At 41.2% G+C, this 20,918-nt stretch overlaps 1 protein-coding gene across 2 annotated transcripts in view; it reads right to left on the reverse strand.

Annotated features, from left to right (window-relative positions):
- Positions 1 to 4,394: 4,394 nt before the first annotated feature.
- Positions 4,395 to 20,918, reverse strand: part of LOC307143531 (NACHT, LRR and PYD domains-containing protein 1 homolog) — a 37,130-nt gene continuing 20,606 nt past the window's right edge. The window contains exons 4-12 of one of the 2 annotated variants that reach the window (XM_079845189.1): positions 20,168 to 20,203; positions 18,402 to 20,049; positions 13,721 to 13,798; positions 13,586 to 13,627; positions 12,978 to 13,043; positions 12,423 to 12,725; positions 12,066 to 12,152; positions 7,154 to 7,240; positions 4,395 to 6,022 (exon numbers count right to left, since the gene is read on the reverse strand). In XM_079845189.1, the coding sequence (XP_079701315.1) occupies positions 6,004 to 6,022; positions 7,154 to 7,240; positions 12,066 to 12,152; positions 12,423 to 12,725; positions 12,978 to 13,043; positions 13,586 to 13,627; positions 13,721 to 13,798; positions 18,402 to 20,049; positions 20,168 to 20,203 (2,366 nt within the window). In that variant the 3' untranslated portion in view covers positions 4,395 to 6,003. Of the gene's footprint in view, positions 6,023 to 7,153; positions 7,241 to 9,362; positions 9,422 to 12,065; positions 12,153 to 12,422; positions 12,726 to 12,977; positions 13,044 to 13,585; positions 13,628 to 13,720; positions 13,799 to 18,401; positions 20,050 to 20,167; positions 20,204 to 20,918 lie in introns of those variants that run through there. The other variant, XM_079845190.1, reaches the window with a different exon arrangement.

A 20,918-nucleotide genomic window follows, 5' to 3' on the forward strand; every position in this document is an offset into this window, starting at 1 on the left:
TTGGTGAATTAAATAATGTAGAGCTGCTGGTTTGGTGTCTGAACACAAAGAACTTTGACAAACACCACAGCGACTACAAAAACCTCCATTAGAGGGAATTGTTATGGAGAGGAATTGTTTCGATGGTGAGTTTCCATCTGCAATCAAATCAGAAGTGCCATCTACTGTCAGGGAGTGAAGCTGCACGTTCAAATCACTTGGGTATGAACACAGAAGCTGCCTTCACGTGCCATCAGAATTATCATAAATACGCCTCTGAAAATAACGTCCTCTGATGTCATGTTTACCACTGGGAAGTTCGGAAACTATTTTGATACCCAAATTCCCGAGATGGGCGTGCCATAAACTTTAAACATAGAAATGCTGTGACGGGTGTATGATTTATTAGTTTCCCCCAAAACAGTTTGATCATCTTGTCTTCGCATTAATGTAATGCATATTTACATAAACGAGTAATCATTTAAAGCGTATTGTATGTTTTATGCACAGCGAAAACAGCCTACATTTGACTGAAATTACAGAATCTGGATAGCATTGTAAATGTTTATAAGGTTGTCAGTGCATGTGCATGTATAATTTTGGTTTTTACTGTCAGGGAGTGAATTTGCACGTTCAAATCGCTTGGGTATGAACACAAAAGCGTGGCGATAATGGTTTTCACAGATTTGCGTGTTTGTAGTCTACTCGGAGACAATAATGGTTTCGTTTTCAAAAACGTTCAAAAGTTTGCATTTCCAGGCCCTCAAAACGACGATGCCGTGTAAAACAAAAAAGAAGACCAAAACCATAAAAAGTTTTGCGTTTTTAGTTGAAAGCGGTGTTGTGTAAACGCTTAGTTTACAAATGAAAATTTTCTGTGTTTTCGTTGGTATCAGGTACGGGGTGCTTTGATGTAAACAGTCCTGCTGCCCGTCTGAAGGAACTTCAAAGTGTCCGGAGGAGAGGCGGTGGCGCGCCTGGCCCTTGTCATGTGCCCTGTTAATGAGCTCCAGCTGTGGCGGCTCTTTGAAGGCGGAGCCGCGGTTTGATGAAGGCCGCGTGCGGAGCACCTGCTGAGGGTTCGGAGGACCTATGCAGCCCGCAAAACACGGCGTTTTCTTCCTCAACCCGTTCAAAGGTAAAAGTGATCTGCACTACACTCGAGGTGGACTTTAAAAACAGCCCTGATGTGCATCACGTTTGAATGAACATAATTAAACACCTTAATTATAGGGATAGTCCGCTACTTGCTGGAAAAAGTAGTTAGCTACTGGAAAAGCTACATTGTTTCAAAAGTAACTGAGCTACTGAAAAATGCAGTTAAGTTAGTAGCTTAGCTACTTGTAGTTAACTACTCCCCAACACTGCAACGAGCACACTCGCACTCACACACTCACACACTCACACACACAAACACACACACACACACACACACACACACACACACACACACACACACACACACACACACACACACACACACACACACACACACACACACACACACACACACACACACACACACACACTCATGGAGCCGTCTACTACAGTATCACATCAGACAGAGCATTGTAGTGTGGCACTGAGGAAAAATTAAACTCATTCACTGCTATGGGGAAGACACACACACACACACACACACACACACACACTCATTCACTGCTATAGGAGAAGAAGAATTGGCTAAATTTTGACTAAGAAACGTAACTGTAACCTTATATTTTTTATACTATTTTCATATTTTTATTCTTAGAATTTGAACTATGTTCTTGTTATGTTTATATTGTATATGTGCACTGGAAGCTTCAGCACCAAAAAAAAATCCTTGTGCAATAAAGCTCTTTCTGTTTCTGATTCTGATTCTAAACTCGTTAAATCATCAAAATCAACAACATGCATGCTCGACCCTGTACTGACTAGGCTATTAAAAGAAATGCTACCAGAAGTCATAGAAACTCTTCTTAATATCATTAATTCATCTTTGTCATTAAGATATGTACCGAAAACTTTTAAATTGGCTATTATTAAACCACTTATTAAAAAAACGCATCTTGATCCTACAGAATTAGTCAATTACAGGCCAATCTCAAATCTACCCTTTCTCTCAAAAATACTTGAAAAGGCAGTGTCTTCACAATTATGTTCCTTTTTAGAAAGAAATGGTATCTGTGAGGATTTCCAGTCAGGATTTAGACCGTATCATAGCACTGAGACTGCTCTCATCAGAGTTACACATGATTTACTCTTATCATCCGATCGTAGCTGTATCTATCTATTAGTGTTACTCGATCTTAGCGCTGCATTTGATACTGTCGACCACAACATTCTTTTGAATAGACTCGAAAATGATGTAGGCATTAGTGGAATTGCATTGGCATGGTTTAAATCATACCTATGTGACCGTTATCAGTTTGTAGCAGTAAATTAAGCGATGTCACACCGATCACAAGTTCAGTATGGAGTACCGCAGGGCTCAGTTCTAGGACCGCTGCTCTTCACCCTGTACATGCTACCACTGGGAGATATCATTAGGAAGCATGGCGTTAGTTTTCCTTGTTATGCTGACGATACTCAGCTCTATATTTGTTCACACCCTGACGAAACTTACCAATTCACAAGATTAACGGAATGCATAGCTGATATAAAACATTAGATGACCAGTAATTTCCTGCAACTCAATTCGGAAAAAACTGAATTTTTAATTATTGGACAAAAAAGCTAGTAACTTAGAATACTGTCTAACACTTGATGCTGCTCTGTCAAGTCCTCGTCGTCAGTGAGGAACCTGGGTGTGCTCTTTGATACCAATCTTTCGTTTGAAAGCCACGTTTCTAGCATCTGTAAAATTCGACCATCTTAAAAATATATCTAAATTACGGCACATGCTCTCAATGCAAAATGCTGAACAGTTAGTTCATGCGTTCATGACCTCAAGGCTAGATTATTGTAATGCTCTACTGGGTGGTTGCCCTGCTCGCTTAATAAACAAACTCCAGCTGGTCCAAAACGCAGCAGCTCGAGTTCTTACTAGAACCAGGAAGTGTGACCATATTAGCCCAGTTCTGTCAACACTGCACTGGCTGCCTATTAAACATTGCATACATTTTAAAATCTTACTTATTACTTACAAAGCACTAAATGGTTTAGCTCCCCAATACTTGAACGAGCTCTTAACACATTATACTCCATCACGTCTACTGTGCTCTCTAAACTCTGGCCAGTTGATCATACCGAGAATATCCAAATCAACTGCAGGCGCTCGATCCTTTTCCTATTTAGCTCCTAAACTCTGGAACTCTTCCTAGCATTGTTCGGGAAGCAGACACACTCTATCAGTTTAAATCTAGACTAAAAACACATCTCTTCACTATGGCATACACATAAAACACTTTTTCAATGAAATGATTGTTAGGCTACATTAACTAGGTCAGCCGGAACCGGGAACACTTCCCATAACACCTGATGTACTCGTGACATCATCAGAAGAACGGCATCTACGCTAATGATAGTCTCTCTGTTTTATCCCGAGGTTTACTGCAGTCAGCCGGATCCGGGCCGTATCCAGATCAGATGGTGGACCTGCGCCCAGACATGACCAACACATGACCAACGCATGACCCTGAAGTGTCTGCAGAGACCGTGTCAATTAGACTCCCCCTGAAATTGCCTTGTCGAAACTGCATCCTCAATAAACCTGTCTCCGGCATGACGACTCCAATCTTTCGAACAATCTTACGAATATCTATTTACCTAATATGACTTAAGACCTGCAATGTTGCCAGAATTATAATCATACACTGTTTGTTTTTCAGCTAGAGGAGAACTGGCAACCGACTGAGCCTGGTTTCTCCCAAGTTTTTTTTCTCCATTCTGGCCCTGAAAGAGTTTTGGTTTCTTGCGACTGTCGCCTTTGGCTTGGCTTGCTCAGTTGGGGACACTAAATTTCAACTATATTACCGATCTACCCGCATTGACATTATATTATGGTAAATGGACTGCATTTATATAGCGCTTTTAACAGACCTACGGCCATCCAAAGCGCTTTTACAATTGTCTCACATTCACCCATTCGTACACTCATTCACACACCGATGGCGGTGTCAGCCATACAAGGCGCCATCCAGCTCATCAGGAGCAGCTGGGGTTAGGTGTCTTGCTCATGGACACCTCGGCACTTGGTCAGGTGGAACCGGGGATCGAACCACCAACCTTCCAGTTTGTAGACAACCTACATGAACCACTGAGCCACTGCCGCCATGATAATTGAAATTAGCTGGATAACATCACCGTTGTCACCAGAGCAGCTGTACAGCCGAATCAAATTCTGTTGCATTATTTTCCTGTTAACACTGTAAAGCTGCTTTGAAACAATCGGCATTGTAAAAAGCGTTATATTTAAAATCGGAGGCTAAAATCAGAGTGTAGGAAAAATGCTTTTATTTCAAAATCGTTTTTGATGTAAAAATCATACTAACATTATAAGTGCACTACAGAAAACATTATAAAACAATAAAACAGTTCATGACCCCTTTAAGATAAACTTAAATCATCACCTAAGCTGTAGTTTAATGTCTTTTACAAAGCCAGAGTTCATGTCAAAAAGCAAACTGTCTAAGAAACATCTACAGAAGTCAAATCTCTAGGCAACTTGACATACAGCAATCCTAAATCAGACCTGCATTCATAACACATTATTTGTAAACTAATAAACGTTTGAACACTGTTCTTCTTTCCTTCTCAACCTGCTCTTAAAACATTATGCTGCGTTCACACCAAGCGCTAATAGAGCGTCTGGCGCGAGTGATTTCAATGTTAAGTCAATGGAAAGGCGCGTTGACCCACGTCTGGAGGTCCAGTTTGCGCGAATGACGCGAATTGAGTGGTGATTTTGTGCATTCACGTTTTGAAGCAAATTCGTGTCTGACGCCCGAGTTGAAAATTTTTAACTTTGCCGTCAATTCGTGCTGCGTTAACCAATCAGGAGCCTGCTCGCTGCTGTCACATGGTAAAGTGACGTGATGAGAAACCCTGCATAATTTAAAAATACTACTATTGTGTCACAAAATTTAAAATGTACACAAAATGTAGTTTTACGACTTTTTCAGATGAGAATGTAGTTGTTTAAAGCTCAAATCTGTGTTTTTTTTATAAAGAGAGCGCCTATTTGAAAAAAAATTCTTGTGTTTTTGGAGTTGTGAGATCCAGGCGATCACCGGGCAATCACTGCTCATAACCCCGGCGAAGGCAGCCTTTCCTCGGCCAGTCCTTCTGCCGTTTGCCGTTGGCTCTGATGTCCTGTAGTGGTGCATCGGGCGATCTTTGCTCTCATGAATCTATAATTTGTTGTCTGCCAAATCGTTTTGACTGAGCAAAGAGAAGTTTCATAACTTTATTTTTTAAGGATATTTAAATATACATGCAGTGAAGATAATGTAGTTCCCTGGGCCACATTTGTGTGGTTATTAATGTTTAATATATATTTTTAATGAAAATGAAAAGAGGCTGAGTGGTGTTTTATGACATATTTCTCCTGGAGCGAATTGAACGCACGTCTATTTCTATTTCGGTGTGAATGCAGCATAAGACTTTACAATTCTTTATCTTTAACTAACAATTCGCCAGTTCCCGCTCCTCATGACGTCATGTTCTCTGTATGATACTGTACCTTCTAAGAGTAAAACATAATTCTGAATCAAATCAACAGATTAAAGCAATCTTTAACGCATAATTAAAAATAATACACCCCTTATATATCCTATCGCTTAACGAGATTATACATATATGTTTTACAATTAACATGCTTATCCTGAGAATTATATAAAAACAGTGTAGATATACAAAACCAAGTTGGGTTCAGGTGCATAAAATCAAGTATCAACTTCATTTTTTTTATACATGATATAAGTTATATCATCACATTTACATAGTTTTAGTGAAAAGAGGCTAATTCAAACAACGCTCCAAATCTCCATCCACAGGTCTGAGGACAGTCGCTCAGTTCACTCCTAGTTTTCAGTCTGTGGCTTAAAGTGGAATAAAGGGCCTAAAAATAAAGACATGAGATGTTATTTTGAGATCAGGAAGAAATTTACCCAGTGATTTATAAGCAAATAAATTTTTGCTTCTTGTGAGGAAAAAAATATAATTCTGACATTTAGGGATGTGACGGTGAGGAAATTTTCCCACTGTTTAATCGACGTGTAACAAGACCGGTAATACCGGTATCACCGGCAGGGGCTTTTAAATCACTGATTCTATCTAACCGAAAGTTACATGCACACGACCGCTCTGGCTTTCATAACGAAACTGAAAACTGAACTGAAAACGCGCTAGGGTTGTGCACACCGTGAACACCAGCAACACAGACTATCGTAGCAAGCCTACTGACATTAAAGATTAGTTCACTTCAAAATTAACATCTCCTGATCATTTCCTCACCCCATCCCATCAGTGGAAAAGAAATTAAGTTTTTTGAGGAAAACATTCCAGGATTTTTCTCCACATAATGGACTTCAATGGGAACCAACGGTTGAAGGTCCAAATCAATGCAGTTTCAGAGGAAGAGCTTCAGAGGCTCTGACCGATCCCAGAGGAGGAATAGGGTCTGATCTAGACAAACCATCAGACACATTTACAACACAAATACACATTTATTTACTTTAACCTCAAATGCTCGACCTCTGTGTTGTTCTTCTTCACAGTGTATGATGTCATTACGACGGAAAGGTCACGTGATGTAGGTGGAAGTGCCGACCCAGTGTTAAAACTAACGTGCAAAGACTAAATCAAACGCCCTTTGCACAAATAAAGGTGAAACAACGATGTTTTAAAGCTGGAGGAGAACATGAGATGGAGTTTTTCGGCACTGGGTCGGCACTTCCACCTACATCATGTGACCTCTCCGACGTGATGACATCATACACCGTGAAGATTACAATTTGTAATCGATTGTCAGCCCTAATTAAAATCTAACTAAACACATGCTTTTAAAAGATTGCCATATAAACAAAAAAATATTCATTCAAATATAACATGTTTCTTTATGCTCATAGAACGGCTCATGAAAGGCCTGTGTGAACACATGCACAAGACTTCACTGAATCTTTACACAAGTGTTTCTGAGGAAATGGACTGCAAGAAAATCAGCAGGTGTGTGTGGAGACGGTCAACTTACGGTCGCAACTCCTCCATGGAAAAGACCCCACCATTCAGAGAGATTTTACGATGATGACTTCTCCCATGTAGGAATGAACACTTTATCCTGTTTGTAGCAAATAACACGGAGATGTGCTGATGTATTTTATGAGGAGTATCTTTTACAGTGTATATATATTAGTGGTGGGCATAGATTAATTTAGATTAAAGTCATCAGTTATAATCATCAAAATTAAAAGAAATAAACATTTGAAATATATCAGTCTGTGTGTAATGAATGAATATAATATACAAGTTTCACTTTTTGAATGGAATTAGTGAAAAAAAATCAACTTGATGTCAATGATATTCTAATTATATGACCAGCACCTGTATTATATATATATATATATATATACAAGGTTAGCTGGTAGTAATACCAGCTAACCTTGTTTTGTTGTCCATGAGGAACCAAACTTATAAATAACACATAATTATTCAGTGATGGGTAGGTTAAAGGTTAGGGGACAGGAAACTGTATTTGTGACTTTTGTTGCAGTGTTCATTTTGTGTCAGGTATTTGGGAACTGTTTTATGCTATGAAAGCAATTGTTTAATTAAAAGGCATCAGAATACAGGAAATGATGGAAGCTTGTTTTCCACCACAAAATAATTTGTGAGAAAATGTGAGTGGTGCTTGCCGTGGCAAAACTCGCCATCCGGTACGATGTTGTGGAGCTGAGATATGGCTTCTTTATGTTGCAATACGGTTTCTAGGGTGCTCTAAATGGTTGCTAGGGTGTGGCTATACAGTTTATGAGGTGATATTTTAAAGACTATTTGCCAATCTGAGTCAAAAGAGCCCAACTCTTTATTTCTACAATGCTCTGGTGCTGAGATATGGCTTGTTAATGTTGATATACGGTTGCTAGGGTGCTGTAACTGGTTTCTAGGACATGGCTATGAAGTTTGAATGTTACTAATTATTAGCTGCTTGATAGGTCGATTCAAATGAGCCCAGCCTCAAGTCTCTGTGATGTTCTGAGGCGGAGATATGATCACACAAACCTCTTCTCCATATTAAGTCTATGGGGACTTATTCTGACAATTTTTCGCCCGCCAAAAACAAACATTGTACGCCTGATTGCTTAGAAAAGATATAGCACACCTCTCCTCAATAAGCTCTCCACTCACACACACTCACACACACTCACACACACTCACGCACACTCACGCACACTCACGCACACTCACGCACACTCACACACACTCACGCACACTCACGCACACTCACACTCACTTTAACATTTTATTTAAGTCCACTTAAAAGAAATGATTTACAGGGACATAAACATTATAGGTGCAGTTAAATTACATGTACAAAATCATGGCCCAGTGGCGTGCGCGCACACACACACACACACACACACACACACACACACACACACACACACACACACAGATCTTCACATCTCTCAGGGGTTATGGGTATAAGTAGCAGCGTCTCCTCATATATGGCGGCTGCCTATGATAGCAGACAGGGCACAGTACTTCGCCAGCCGTTTGGCCCTCTTTTTGGGCATCCCAATTTGTTGAAGCCCTTTTACCACCAGCCTAAGCTGCCGAATACGAACACGAGTAGTCTGCCCCGATAACCGATCTCTGAGATGGTGTTTAAGAGCGGCTGGTATTTAATGACCTTGGTCATTAAGGCTTCCTCCATGCTAGAGTCAAAAGTGCATGAATGAACACCTCACTGAGCTCCTCATTAACCACAGGCACATCTGGTGTGTTAGCAGACAGATGTGAGAAAGCATCAGAGTTACCATTGCCATGCTGGAACATGGATGCTTTTACACTAGAGTGTTTATATGTTTTTACTGAAGGTGAGAGATGTATTGATACGTCTTTCACTTTAAGGTCCACTATTCTGTCGTGGCGTGCGATGTACATTCCTTTGTAAACATGGCAGCCGTTCAGAATGTGTGGCAGTGTCTCAGTGATCTGTGTGTGTGTGTGTGTGTGTGTGTGGCAGTGTCTCAGTGATCTGTTCTGTGGTGTGTGTGTGTGTGTGTGTGTGTCAGTGTCTCAGTGATCTGTGTGTGTGTGTGTGTGTGTGTGTGTGTGTGTGTGTGTGTGTGTGTGTGTGTGTGTGTGTGTGTGTGTCAGTGATCTGTTCTGTGCTGTGATGTAGACAGTGAGGGACCTGGGTTGCAGGAAACCAGATGGAAAGGTTGAGTCTGGTAGGAAGAACTTGCAATCTTGCTTTTACTGTGAAGGTGACGATGTCCTCACTGAGTGCAGTGTTCTTAAGAAACGAGTGAGAGACAGAGTGATCAGCACAGGAGAGAGAGAGAGTGAGAGACAGAGTGATCAGCACAGGAGAGAGAGAGAGAGAGAGAGAGACAGAGTGATCAGCACAGGAGAGAGAGAGAGTGAGAGACAGAGTGATCAGCACAGGAGAGAGAGAGAGAGAGAGAGAGAGAGAGAGATCAGCACAAGAGAGAGAGAGAGAGTTATCAGCACAGGAGAGACAGGCCAGTTTCCCCTGAAGGCTCAATCCAGTCCAGGTTTTTGGTGATGTTGGTGTAAGTCCAGGAGAGTTCGCCGGGCACCTGTAGATGTTAGCGGGTAGCTGTAGATGTTAGCGGGCAGCTGTAGATGTTAGCGGGTAGCTGTAGATGTTAGCGGCAAGCTGTAGATGTTAGCGGCAAGCTGTAGATGTTAGCGGGTAGCTGTAGATGTTAGCGGGTAGCTGTGGCCACCATATGTGGCTGTTGCCGGGGGGGCACATTGACACATCCACTTTAACCATTGGTTGGTGGCAATTATAAAGTGAATCGCACTCCAAGGGCAGCCCGTTTTAATGCCTATCTGAAGTGGTGTTGGGCGAGTGAGCTGTTCTCCACAGATTACTTCAATAAAGGAACCTCTATATACATCCTTCACTATGTCGATGAACAGTTGAGGTAGCTGTATTTCCTCCAATGAGCTGATCATGACATTATGAGATAAAGTTCCAAATGCATCTCTAAAGTCTAGAAAGACTGAGTACAGTTTACATGATTCATGCTTAAAGTCATCTATCCCTGTTTTTAGGCAGAACACATGCTCGTTCATACCTTGCCTATTGATGTATGCCTTTTGCTTGGTGGAGAGGATGTCAGCTTCCACCAACCAGGGCAGAACTCTGGCCAGTATGCATTTCATGAACACCTTATAGATGGTAGGGAGGAGGGATATATCCCTCCATGTCGATGGATCATCAGGGATGTTGTCTTTTTTTGGAATACGATGAATGAGTGCTCCTTTCCATGAATCTGGTACTCTCTTATTTTCCAAACAGACATTATAGACAGTTGTTAAAATCTGACATGACTGCGTAGTTTTAAAAGTCTAATATGTCACACCATCCTTACCACTGGCTTTGTTGTTAGGGAGGTGATTTAAAACAGTCTCTACTTCCTTATTTGTGAAGTGCGTTGTTTCAGGGAAAAAAGTTGGCTTTAGCGGCGGCACGTTTAAATGCCAGGGTGGGAGTGGGAGATCCTCATCACGTCTCTGATTTTGGCATTTATTATCATTATAAGTTTGTATAGCTGTAATGTCGGTAGAACAAGGAGGAGGGTCGGGATATTCACTGTTGTTTAAGATGACATGGATCGCTTTAGATCTTCTATGCTGCCACAAATATGCAAGTTTGTTCCGGCTCACCTTTTTGTTCTGCCGGCTGTGGGTCGCTCCTGTCCGTTTTCCCGCAGGTGGCGCAGCTGTTCGCGGATCCAGGAACTGTTGCGGCCAATGTTAAATCTTCAGGATATGTTTGTATCGCCGGGAATTTTTTCAAGACTCTCGACACCTATTTCAGAAGTTGTAGTCCAAAAGGTTTCCCGCTGTGGCTTACCACTGTAAAAACTCCGTACTTAAAGAATATCCCATGTAGCAGCTTAACTAGCGTTATCCACTTTCCCGGATCACCCGAGGAAACAAAGTTCCTCTCGCGCTGGCGTTTGGTATTCAGACGGTCTCTGTAGATTTTCTCATGGGACTGGAAAGCCATCCATTGATGCTCAGACAGCGAGCAGACATACTGCTGGAAGACTGTAAACTCTTCACCCGGTAGATGAAATCCACGGGAGAAATCATGCGGTAGCAGCGGCTGTTGGTAAATTCTCCCGGTGAGTAATGCTTGTTTGTATGCAAACTTGATCGTTGCGATCAAACACATAGTCCACAATAGTTGCCAAAGCATCTTATCTGCACCTATTGCATTAATGATGGCAATTACAACAGGTGTGGTGCTTAAATTTGACCAAACAACATTTTGCCGTTCACCTGTGTTGCGCGCACCTGAGCAAACACACACACTCACACACACACGCTCACACACACGCACGCTCACACACGCACGCTCACACACGCACGCTCACATGTTGAGTTTTCATGTTTTATACTGTAAATACTGTATGTTCTATCCCCCTACACTGCCCCTGCCCCTAAACCTACCCATCACACACACACACACACACACACACTGCCCCTGCCCCTAAACCTACCCATCACACACACACACACACTGCCCCTGCCCCTAAACCTACCCATCACAGGAGACATTCTGCATTTTTACATTTTCAAAAAACATCACTTAGTCTGATTTATAAGATGTTTTCCTCATGGGGACCTAAAAATGTCCCCACAAGGATGAGGATTTCGGATATTGCCATCTTTGTGGGGACATTTTGTCCCCATAACGTAGGGATTACCAGTCCACACACACACACACACACACACGCTTTTATATCTTCTGCTTTTGTATGTCAGTGGGAAATCAAACAATATCAAATATATTAATATTACATCATGATTAACTGATCGCTGTTCCTCTAAATTATGAGCAAACACATCAAATAAAACTGAGATGAGATATTTATAAACCTTAAAGCAATACTAACCTTTCAATTGTCAGTTCACAGTCTGGCCTTGTGTGTGACTTCTGCAAAAGCCTGAGTCCATCCTCTGGTACATGCAAACACGTTATCCTACAGTATGAACATATTCACACATTAATACAGTCAACTCATGTTTGCATTGTTTACACTGTATTAACATTTACAGTGCATTCTGTGCAATATCTTGTGCGACAGAATTCTGTTCCACTGTGTAATATTGCACTTATGAATGGACATAAATCTGATGAGGGCCGTGTATTTCTGACCAGCGCTTTGTTTAGTTAAAGTCATTTCTTCTTTGTTACCTTAGCATGAGATAATATGAGCATGCACAAGTGATTTCATGAGATCATGTCGTACCTGAGTTCTCTTAGACTGGGGCAGTTTTCACTGAGAGAGATCATTTGAGTAACATGACACTCAGTCAGACTCCACACACTCAGCTCCATCATCTTCAGTCCAGGCACAGATTGGAGGGAAAATATTGGCATATCTCCGTTCCCATCATTCATTTCTGTCCAAGCTTGAATTTCTTGAAAGACATTTGTCCAGTCAAAGGTAATTATACTGGACTGTGGAAACGTGACAGTGAATTCCCTCATACTGAATCTGCTTGTGTCTATACAGACCAATCCACCGGTTCTGTCTGTCTCTATACGGACGCTAAAAGGCAATTAAGGACAGAGTTAGTAGTTTATATCACAATTCTCTGGCACCAGCTATTATTGCATCACTACCAGTAAAAAATATCGAGATTAATTGAGCAGCTTAATACTTACTTTATATGCATTTAATTACATATAATATTATATGATATGTAATAATAATATAATATAGGCCTAATATATGTAATTTATATTTAAATGTAGAATCATGAAAGTTTAAATTATGCTTGAAAAGGGGATTTTTCTTTACCTGGACAGATCTTCACTGACTGACAGAATCACTGATGTATCACAGATGCTAAATGTCATAAATCTCCTAATCCATCCACCGTAAAGACAGACACAGAAAAACAAAAATATAAAAGTCAAAAACAAACATTGAAGGGATTTGTGCATGTGAGCTGGTATAATAAAGAAATGACCTCTATGAGTTAGTGTTCATTTAATCTGCTTTTTATTTCTTTATTTAGTCGAGTTTTATTCTTTAGTCTGGGGATTTTAGTTTAGTTATAGTCAATGAAAACTGTAAAATGGTTAAACTGATAATCAGAATGTATTGATGTTATAATCATGATTACTGATAATGACTGCTGTCCTTTGAGAGATTTCTGTTTACATTCAATCAGAATTATTGCACTTTTACCCGAGCACGAATCAAGAGAATGGGATTATTTTACCCAATAGTTTCCTGATTTATAATATCTCTCTACATTAAAACACACCTCAAATGTTAGCCTTCATTTATATTTTGAACAAAACCTCATTTACAGCTTGAGAGAGAAAACCGGTGCTTCATTTGTCACTGACACTGCAAATGAGGAGAATCTCCAAAGATTAAATTATGACATTTTTCTTTACCCGAGAAATTTAGGGATAGCCAGACGTGCCATGATGTTAACTCTGCAAAGGCATAAAGAGAAAATCAGTCTCTGAGATATTAAAGTGAGAAACAGAAACCAGTGAAAGAGCATTGTGTGTGTGAGCCTACATTACCTCTGTGAGCTCAGTGTCCGTCCTCTCAAGACAGCATTAACTACAGCAACCATATCAGAATATGATACTGGATTCAACCTTTAAAATAAGATCAAATATAACCAGTTATGAAGACTATATTTCATGTTGATTTTATAGACCTCATGTAGCCCTGCCCCTTTCAGCGCTCGGTGCGTTCTGTCTTACACTTGTTTGACTGGAGAATAAAGTATATATACAAACAACAATCTTGGAATCGGAGGAATGAAGCCAGATAAATAAATAAAACATCATCTTTTAAAGGATTAGTTCACTTCATTTCCTCACCCCATCTCATCAAAGATGTTCTGCCTACGTCACGTGTCCTTTCTGACGTGATTACGCAATCCATGGTTGTCGCAGAGCAGCGCAAGATGAACAATTTAGGTTAAAAAGTGTATAAATGTGTATTTGTGTTGTGAATGTGTCCGATGGTTTGTCTAGATTAGACCCTATTCCTCGTCTGGGATCGGTCAGAGCCTCTGAAGCTCTTCCTTTGAAACTGCATTGATTTTGACCTTCAACCATTGGTTCCCATTGAAGTCCATTATGAGGGGAGACATCCTGGAATGTTTTCCTCAAAAAACTTCATTTCTTTTCCACTGAAAAAAGAAAGTGTGGCAAACCAATGGTGGAGAAAGGAGCCAAGGAACAAAGAAGTAGGTCCAAACTAGGAAAAGTAATCAACTGTGAGTACTTCCACCTGTTCACACTCCAAGCATGGAATCACTCACAGCTGTAGCCAATAATGGCCCAATGGATGTCTGTATAAATATGGGAACTTTGCTTCATTGAAGGTAGAATGGTCCTGGGTGCAGAAGGAAAGGAAGGCCTACAGTGAGACATTCTGAAGAGAAGAAGGACACGGTTAAACTTATAAACCTCTGCTTTACCAACATTGATCTTTGTTCTGCCTTCCCCCTTCAAGGTGGCCTAGTGTTCAAGCAGACGAGGAGAACACGGCTGTTACGGAAACCCCAGACCGGGAAGAACCTAAGTTCCAGTTTAGATTCCTTTTTGCCTTCCTCAATTCTTGGTTAAACAAAACCCCATTTATGTTAACCCTGCTCCTGCCTCTCTTGTGGTTGTGTTTTGTGGCAGCTTGAACCTCTCCTTGCACTGGGGACATGTCACAAAACACATGAACATCTTGGATGAGATGGAGTGAGTATTCTGTCCTCAGTGTGTGTGACTGTACACAAATCGACAGATAGCTAACAGTCTTCAAGAGGAAGTCAGAGGCTGGAGTAAAGTTCATGGCTCTTTACTGTTGTCGTAATTCTCATGAAGGAATCTTTGTATAACTGAAATGATACAGAAAGATAGTACCAATCACTGAATGCTATTCAAACACGTCATGCATTAAGACATAAAATAATATACCTTTTAAGCTACAAAGTTGTAACATATATTACATTCAACTGGTATGCTTATAGCTGTAAATAACTTGTAAATATGGTATGTGCAGCTCAACAGCTAAACTAACAAACTATGAAAGGCTATACAATAGCAGTTTTCGCATGTTAACAAATAAATATTCAAGTACCATCACAGAACGTCTTACATGACGCATGTGTATCAATTTAATTAACTATAAATTCAAATATATCTTACAAGTGATGCTTTCCCAAGGCACAAACAGAAATGGAGACAGGATAAGGTGACTAGAGCTGCAAGCTGACCGCATGGAATATAACTACTAATCTGTTTCCTGATCAGACTGCATCATGTGATAAAATCAACCAATGAAAGCAATGTAAGAATTATATATGAACACAATGAATCACTCCTAGATGCCCACTAGGGGGAGAAAGTAACAAACTAAATGCAAAGTATTCCTACAGAACATGACAGTGAGGAAATGATCGGAAGATGTTAATTTTGAAGTGAACTAATCCTTTAAATGAGGATGTTTTATTTCTTTATCTGATGTCTCTCTTTCTTCCGTGGAAAAAATTCCAGGATTTTTCTCCACATAATGGACTTCAATGGGAACCAACGGAGATGGGGTGAGGAAGTGATCAGGAGATGTTTATTTTGAAGTGAACTAATCCTTTAACAGCTTTTTTTCTGATATAGGTTGAAAGTGGGAAGGTACAGTCACGGTCAGAGTTATTGGCATCTCTGGTAAATATGATCAAAGATGGCTATGAAAATAAATCTGCATTGTTTATCCTTTTGATCATTTATTTCATTCAAAAAATCCTAAAAATCGAACCCTTTCATTGAAGTAAAAGAATTGAAAGTGGGGTAAATCTCATTACGAAATAAATGCTTTTCTCTAAAACATGTTGGCCATAATTATTGGCATCCTTTTATCAAACACTGTTTGCTGTTTGCCTGATGAGTTTGGAGATCAGAGATCATTCCTCCACACAGAATCTCTCAGACCCTTCAGATTCCAGCTCTTCTCTTCAGTTCTCTATAGGGTTCAGCTCAGGGACTGGGACGGCCTTCATTCTGTGCTCAGTCACACATTTCTGAGTTGATTTAGATTTTTTATCTGTTGTATTTGCTAGAATCCATGATGCCATGTGTCTGAACAAGAAGTCCAGGACCTCCAACAAAAAAATAGGCTTCAGCATTAAAGATCCAGCGGTGTATTTAACCGAGGGCATGGGGTCTTTATATCCCATCTGTTGTGTTTTCAGCCCAAAAGCTCTTGTTTTAGTGTCATGTGACCACAGAAGCAGGTCCGTCTGAAGCTCCAGTCGTGTCTGAGCTGAATATGCTGGAGTTTGTGTCTGGATGAGCGAGGAGGATTGTTCTTCAAACCCTCCCGAACACCATGAGCTGATGTAGGAGCTGTTTGGTCATTATTTTAGTCTTTCTGACCCCAAGACTCAACTAATCTCTGCACTTCCCCATCTGTGACCCTGCGAGAGTGTTTGTCCTCCTCTCGTGCATTAGGACGACACACACACACACACACACACACACACACACACACGTCCTCTTCCAGATTCAGAACATCTATAGTTAATTGAACTTCTGAATTATTGCCCTGATGGTGGAAATGGGGATTCTTTACAGACACTTTCTATATTGTGAAGCTCAACACTCATCAGTTGCACATCAGAACTATATTCTGTGGTTTTGCTCATTGTGATGATGATGATGTGTTTCCTCATATTTATACTCCTGTGCGACAGGAAGTCATGGCTGGACAGTTTCATGCTCATAGTCACCCTGGTGTGCTAAAAAATGTAAATATTAATGGGTATATACTTCAGAGATATTTTACTCATAAACAATTCTAGGGGTGCCAAAAATTATGGCCAATGTGCTTTGGAGAAAAGCATTTAATTCATAATGAGATTTCAATTCTTTTACTTAAATCAAAGGTTCGATTTTTCAGATTTTTTCGGAATGAAAGATCAAAAGGATAAACAATGCAGATTTATTTTCACAGCCATCTTTGATCATACTTACCTGAGGTGCCAATAACCTCAACTGATCACAGTGGGTATAAAAGTCTACACCCCCTGTAACAATTACAGATTTTTTTTGTTAAAGCACTTAAAATCATGTCAGATCTTTTTCCACCTTTGATGCATTATTGAAACAAACAACAACATTCAAGTAACAAACAAATAGAAACTTTTAAGGAAAAACTAACACATATAAAAGTCTTACACCTGATTGTAAAAGTGTGCACACACACATTTAACTTTTAATACAGCAGACAGTCTTTATGAGTAAGAGTCTGTCAACTTAGCACAACTTGATTTGTCCATTTTTCCCTTGCAAAAGAGCTTCAGACGAGAAGGCCTGGCTCTCAGTCTCCGCTCTAATTCATCCCAAAGGTGTTCTATCAGGTTGAGGTCAGGACTCTGTGCAGGCCAGTCCAGTTCCTCCACACCAAACTCGCTCATCCATGTCTTTATGGAGACTCTTTGTGCACTGGAGCGCAGTCATGTTGGGACAGGAAGGGGCCGTCCCCAAACTGTTCAGAGAACACGTCTCCACTGCTCTAGAGTCCTGTGGCGGCACGCTTTACCCCACTGCATCTCACGCTTTGCATTGCACTTGATGATGTGCGGCTTGGATGAGCTGCTCGGCCATGGAAACCCATTCCATGAAGCTCTACACACTGTTCTTGAGCTCATCTGAAGGCCACAGAAGTTTGGAGGTCTGGAGCTCTTGACTCTGCAGAAAGTTGGCGACTTCTGTGACCCTCAGCATGCGCTGACCCTGCTCTGTGATTTCACTTCGTGGCTGAGTTGTTGTTGTTCCCAATCGCTTCCACTTTGTTATAATCCCACTAACAGTTGAGCGTGGAATATTTAGTAGTGAGGAAATGTCCCGAATGGACTTATTGCACAGGTGGCAACCAATCACGGTACCACGCTTGAGTTCACTGAGCTCCTGAGTTCACTGAGCTCCTGAGAGCGACCCATTCTTTCACTAATGTGTGTAGTAACACGCTCCATTTTAAAAAGGTGAGCCTGTTTATGCACCCCCCCCCCCCTCCCCTTTAAGTTTCCTTTTATTGGTTTCAAGATCTGAAACCAGTTTCGGTGTGCCTGTTTATGCAAAGATCTGACATGATTTTACTGATGTAATTTTTTTTACATCTCAAAAAGTTGCAATTTTAAAAGGGATTTGTCTACTTTTTATACCTACTTTTTGAGTTCACTGAGGGTTTGTTTTGGATACTTACTCTAATTCCTCGAACTTGTGGAGTACAGGCAGGATCATAGCCAGTTTTTCAGATGTTAAATCGCATCCATAGAGACTCAGTTGTTTCATGCTCTGACAGCACTGACCGCAGTACAGCAGCGCCCAGCAGTCTATTATTCTTAGAGGTGTAGACTTAACCGAAACTTCACTCTTTACGTTCAGAACTTCTTTCACAAAGCTTTCTTCATGGAGCTCAAAGAGATGATGAAGAGTCTCGAGAGAATCCCTGCGTTGGAAGAGCCAGTCTTTCAGAATGTTCTGTGTGTTTGGATGAACACACACACCGTGTTTCCTCTTAAGTGTGTGCCTAACTTCCTCATTCATTAGACCGAAAAGAAACTTCACCACAGCTGCAAATTGTCCCTTCAAACACACGTTTGTGAATTTCTCCTCAAACTCGTTTCCATCCAGTGAGACGTAATAAAGAGCAGTGAAGAACTCCTGAAAGCTGAGATGCATGAAACTGAACATCGTCTCCAGGTGGACTCTCCTCTTAAAGAGGAACTTACTCAGGAACGGACTGTCAGCAGGGTCTGCAACCGTTTCATTAACCATCTCCTCATCCAACAAGACTTGCTGTTCCAGCATCCCTTTCTCTGCCAGCTGACCCAGACTCCTCAGCAGGGCCAGGACGTCCTGAATCGAATCCGGGCAGTGATGCTCCAGTAGAGTGGACACAAAGTCAGCGTAGATAGAGGTCGTGGTTTCAAGGCCGCTTGTTAAATCTGAACCGTCACTGAATCTCTCTCGCATAACCGTGCAGATGATCCAGCAGATAACAGGGATGGAGCAGGCGGTGATGAGGGTTTCATTTGCCTTCACATAATCATAAGCCTTCCTGAAGAATTCCTCATTCCGGAAGAATCCCTGGAAGTACTTCTCAACCCCTTTACTTGAAAACCCCATGATCTCAGTGAATCTCTGAGGTGTTTTGAGCAGTTTACTCAGTGTGTCTGTAGCTGTAGATCTGGTGGTGACCAGCAGGAAGGACTCTGGCAGGATTCGACCCCTCAAAAGGGCACAAAGAGTGACCTCAGGTGGGGCTCTTTTATTCAGGGCAGTGTGTGGAGACTTGGGATGATCGTCCTGAGTGAGTCTCAGCTCGTCAAATCCGTCAACGATGAAAAGCATCTTCTCTGGCGTCTCCTGTAAAACCTGTGAGATCTGATCTGATGTTAAGCTGCAGCTGTAGCTCAAGATCTCCACCAAACTCTTTTCTCCAGACCTGCGATTTATTTCCTTGTGATTTATTTCCTTACACTTTAAGTGGAACACGATTTTGAAGCGCTGTTTGTAGAGGTCACCAGATGCCCAGTCCTTCATGATCTTCTGCACAGTGAAGGATTTCCCGTTCCCAGAGTTCCCCTGCAGTATAACAGCTCTAGGGCTGATTCTGCGGTTATCTGGATCAAACAGATCGTTCAGACGGACAGATTGATCACTGCTCCTGGAGCTGCAGCGGATGTCTTCTTCTCTCTCTTTCTGATCTCTGTGGCTCTGAATGATCAGCGGCTGTGTGAAGCGCTCAGACAGCAGCACCTGTTCACCAGGCAGTGAGTTATACTCGCTCACATACTGATACTCACTGCAGATCAGCTCCTTATATTTGTCAATCACTGAGCTGATATCTGTAGAAATGATCAATGCACAAAGAGTTAGTGGATTTTAGACATTCTGATTAGTAAGAAATGTCAGACCAGGAGGAAAATACTAAGGTAACATATTACTATAAAATACATCAGTCACCTGAGGTTTGTGTTTGTGTGCAATGCCCAAAAACACCTGGAGAACATTAGAGACAATTAATATTGAAAAATGTACACATTTCATATATGCATACAGTACTGGTCAGAATTTTTGAAAGAAGTCTCTCATGCTCACCAAGACTGCATTTGATCAAATATACAGAAAAAACAGTAATATTGTGAAATATGATTACAATCTAAAGTAGTGGCTTTCTATTTTAAAGGGTTAGTTTCTGCCAGTCTCAGTCTCACTGCCTGTGGTTTCCACTCATTACCGGGAACAAACACACACACTTGCAGAACTCCGGAAACACAAACTGCATCCACTGTTCCCTTAACGCTGGGTTATTTGGGAACATTGTTAATCCTGTGTCTAAAAACACAACGCCAGCGACGGCTCCCGTAACCCAAACGAAGCTGTTGGTGGATGCACTCTTGCTCTATCTCTGGGTGATGTGTGTGTGTGTGTGTGTGTGTGTGTGTGTGTGTGTGTGTGTGTGTGTGTGTGTGTGTGTGTGTGTGTGTGTGTGTGTGTGTGTGTGTGTGTGTGTGTGTGTGTGTGTGTGTGTGTGTGTGTGTTCTCATCTGGAAGAAGTGCCCATATAAGGAGTTCAGTCCTTTATGACGTCATACATGGCCATACTCAGGGTGGGAAATTAGCAACCGCCACCAGCCAATGGCGGGTACTTTTTCAAAGTGGCGGGTGACTTTGCCCTGTATACCAACCACAGTGGCGTGTGGATTATAAAACA

This window comes from Gobio gobio, assembly GCF_949357685.1.
Source record: "Gobio gobio genome assembly, chromosome: 19".
Taxonomy (NCBI): Eukaryota; Metazoa; Chordata; class Actinopteri; order Cypriniformes; family Gobionidae; genus Gobio; species Gobio gobio.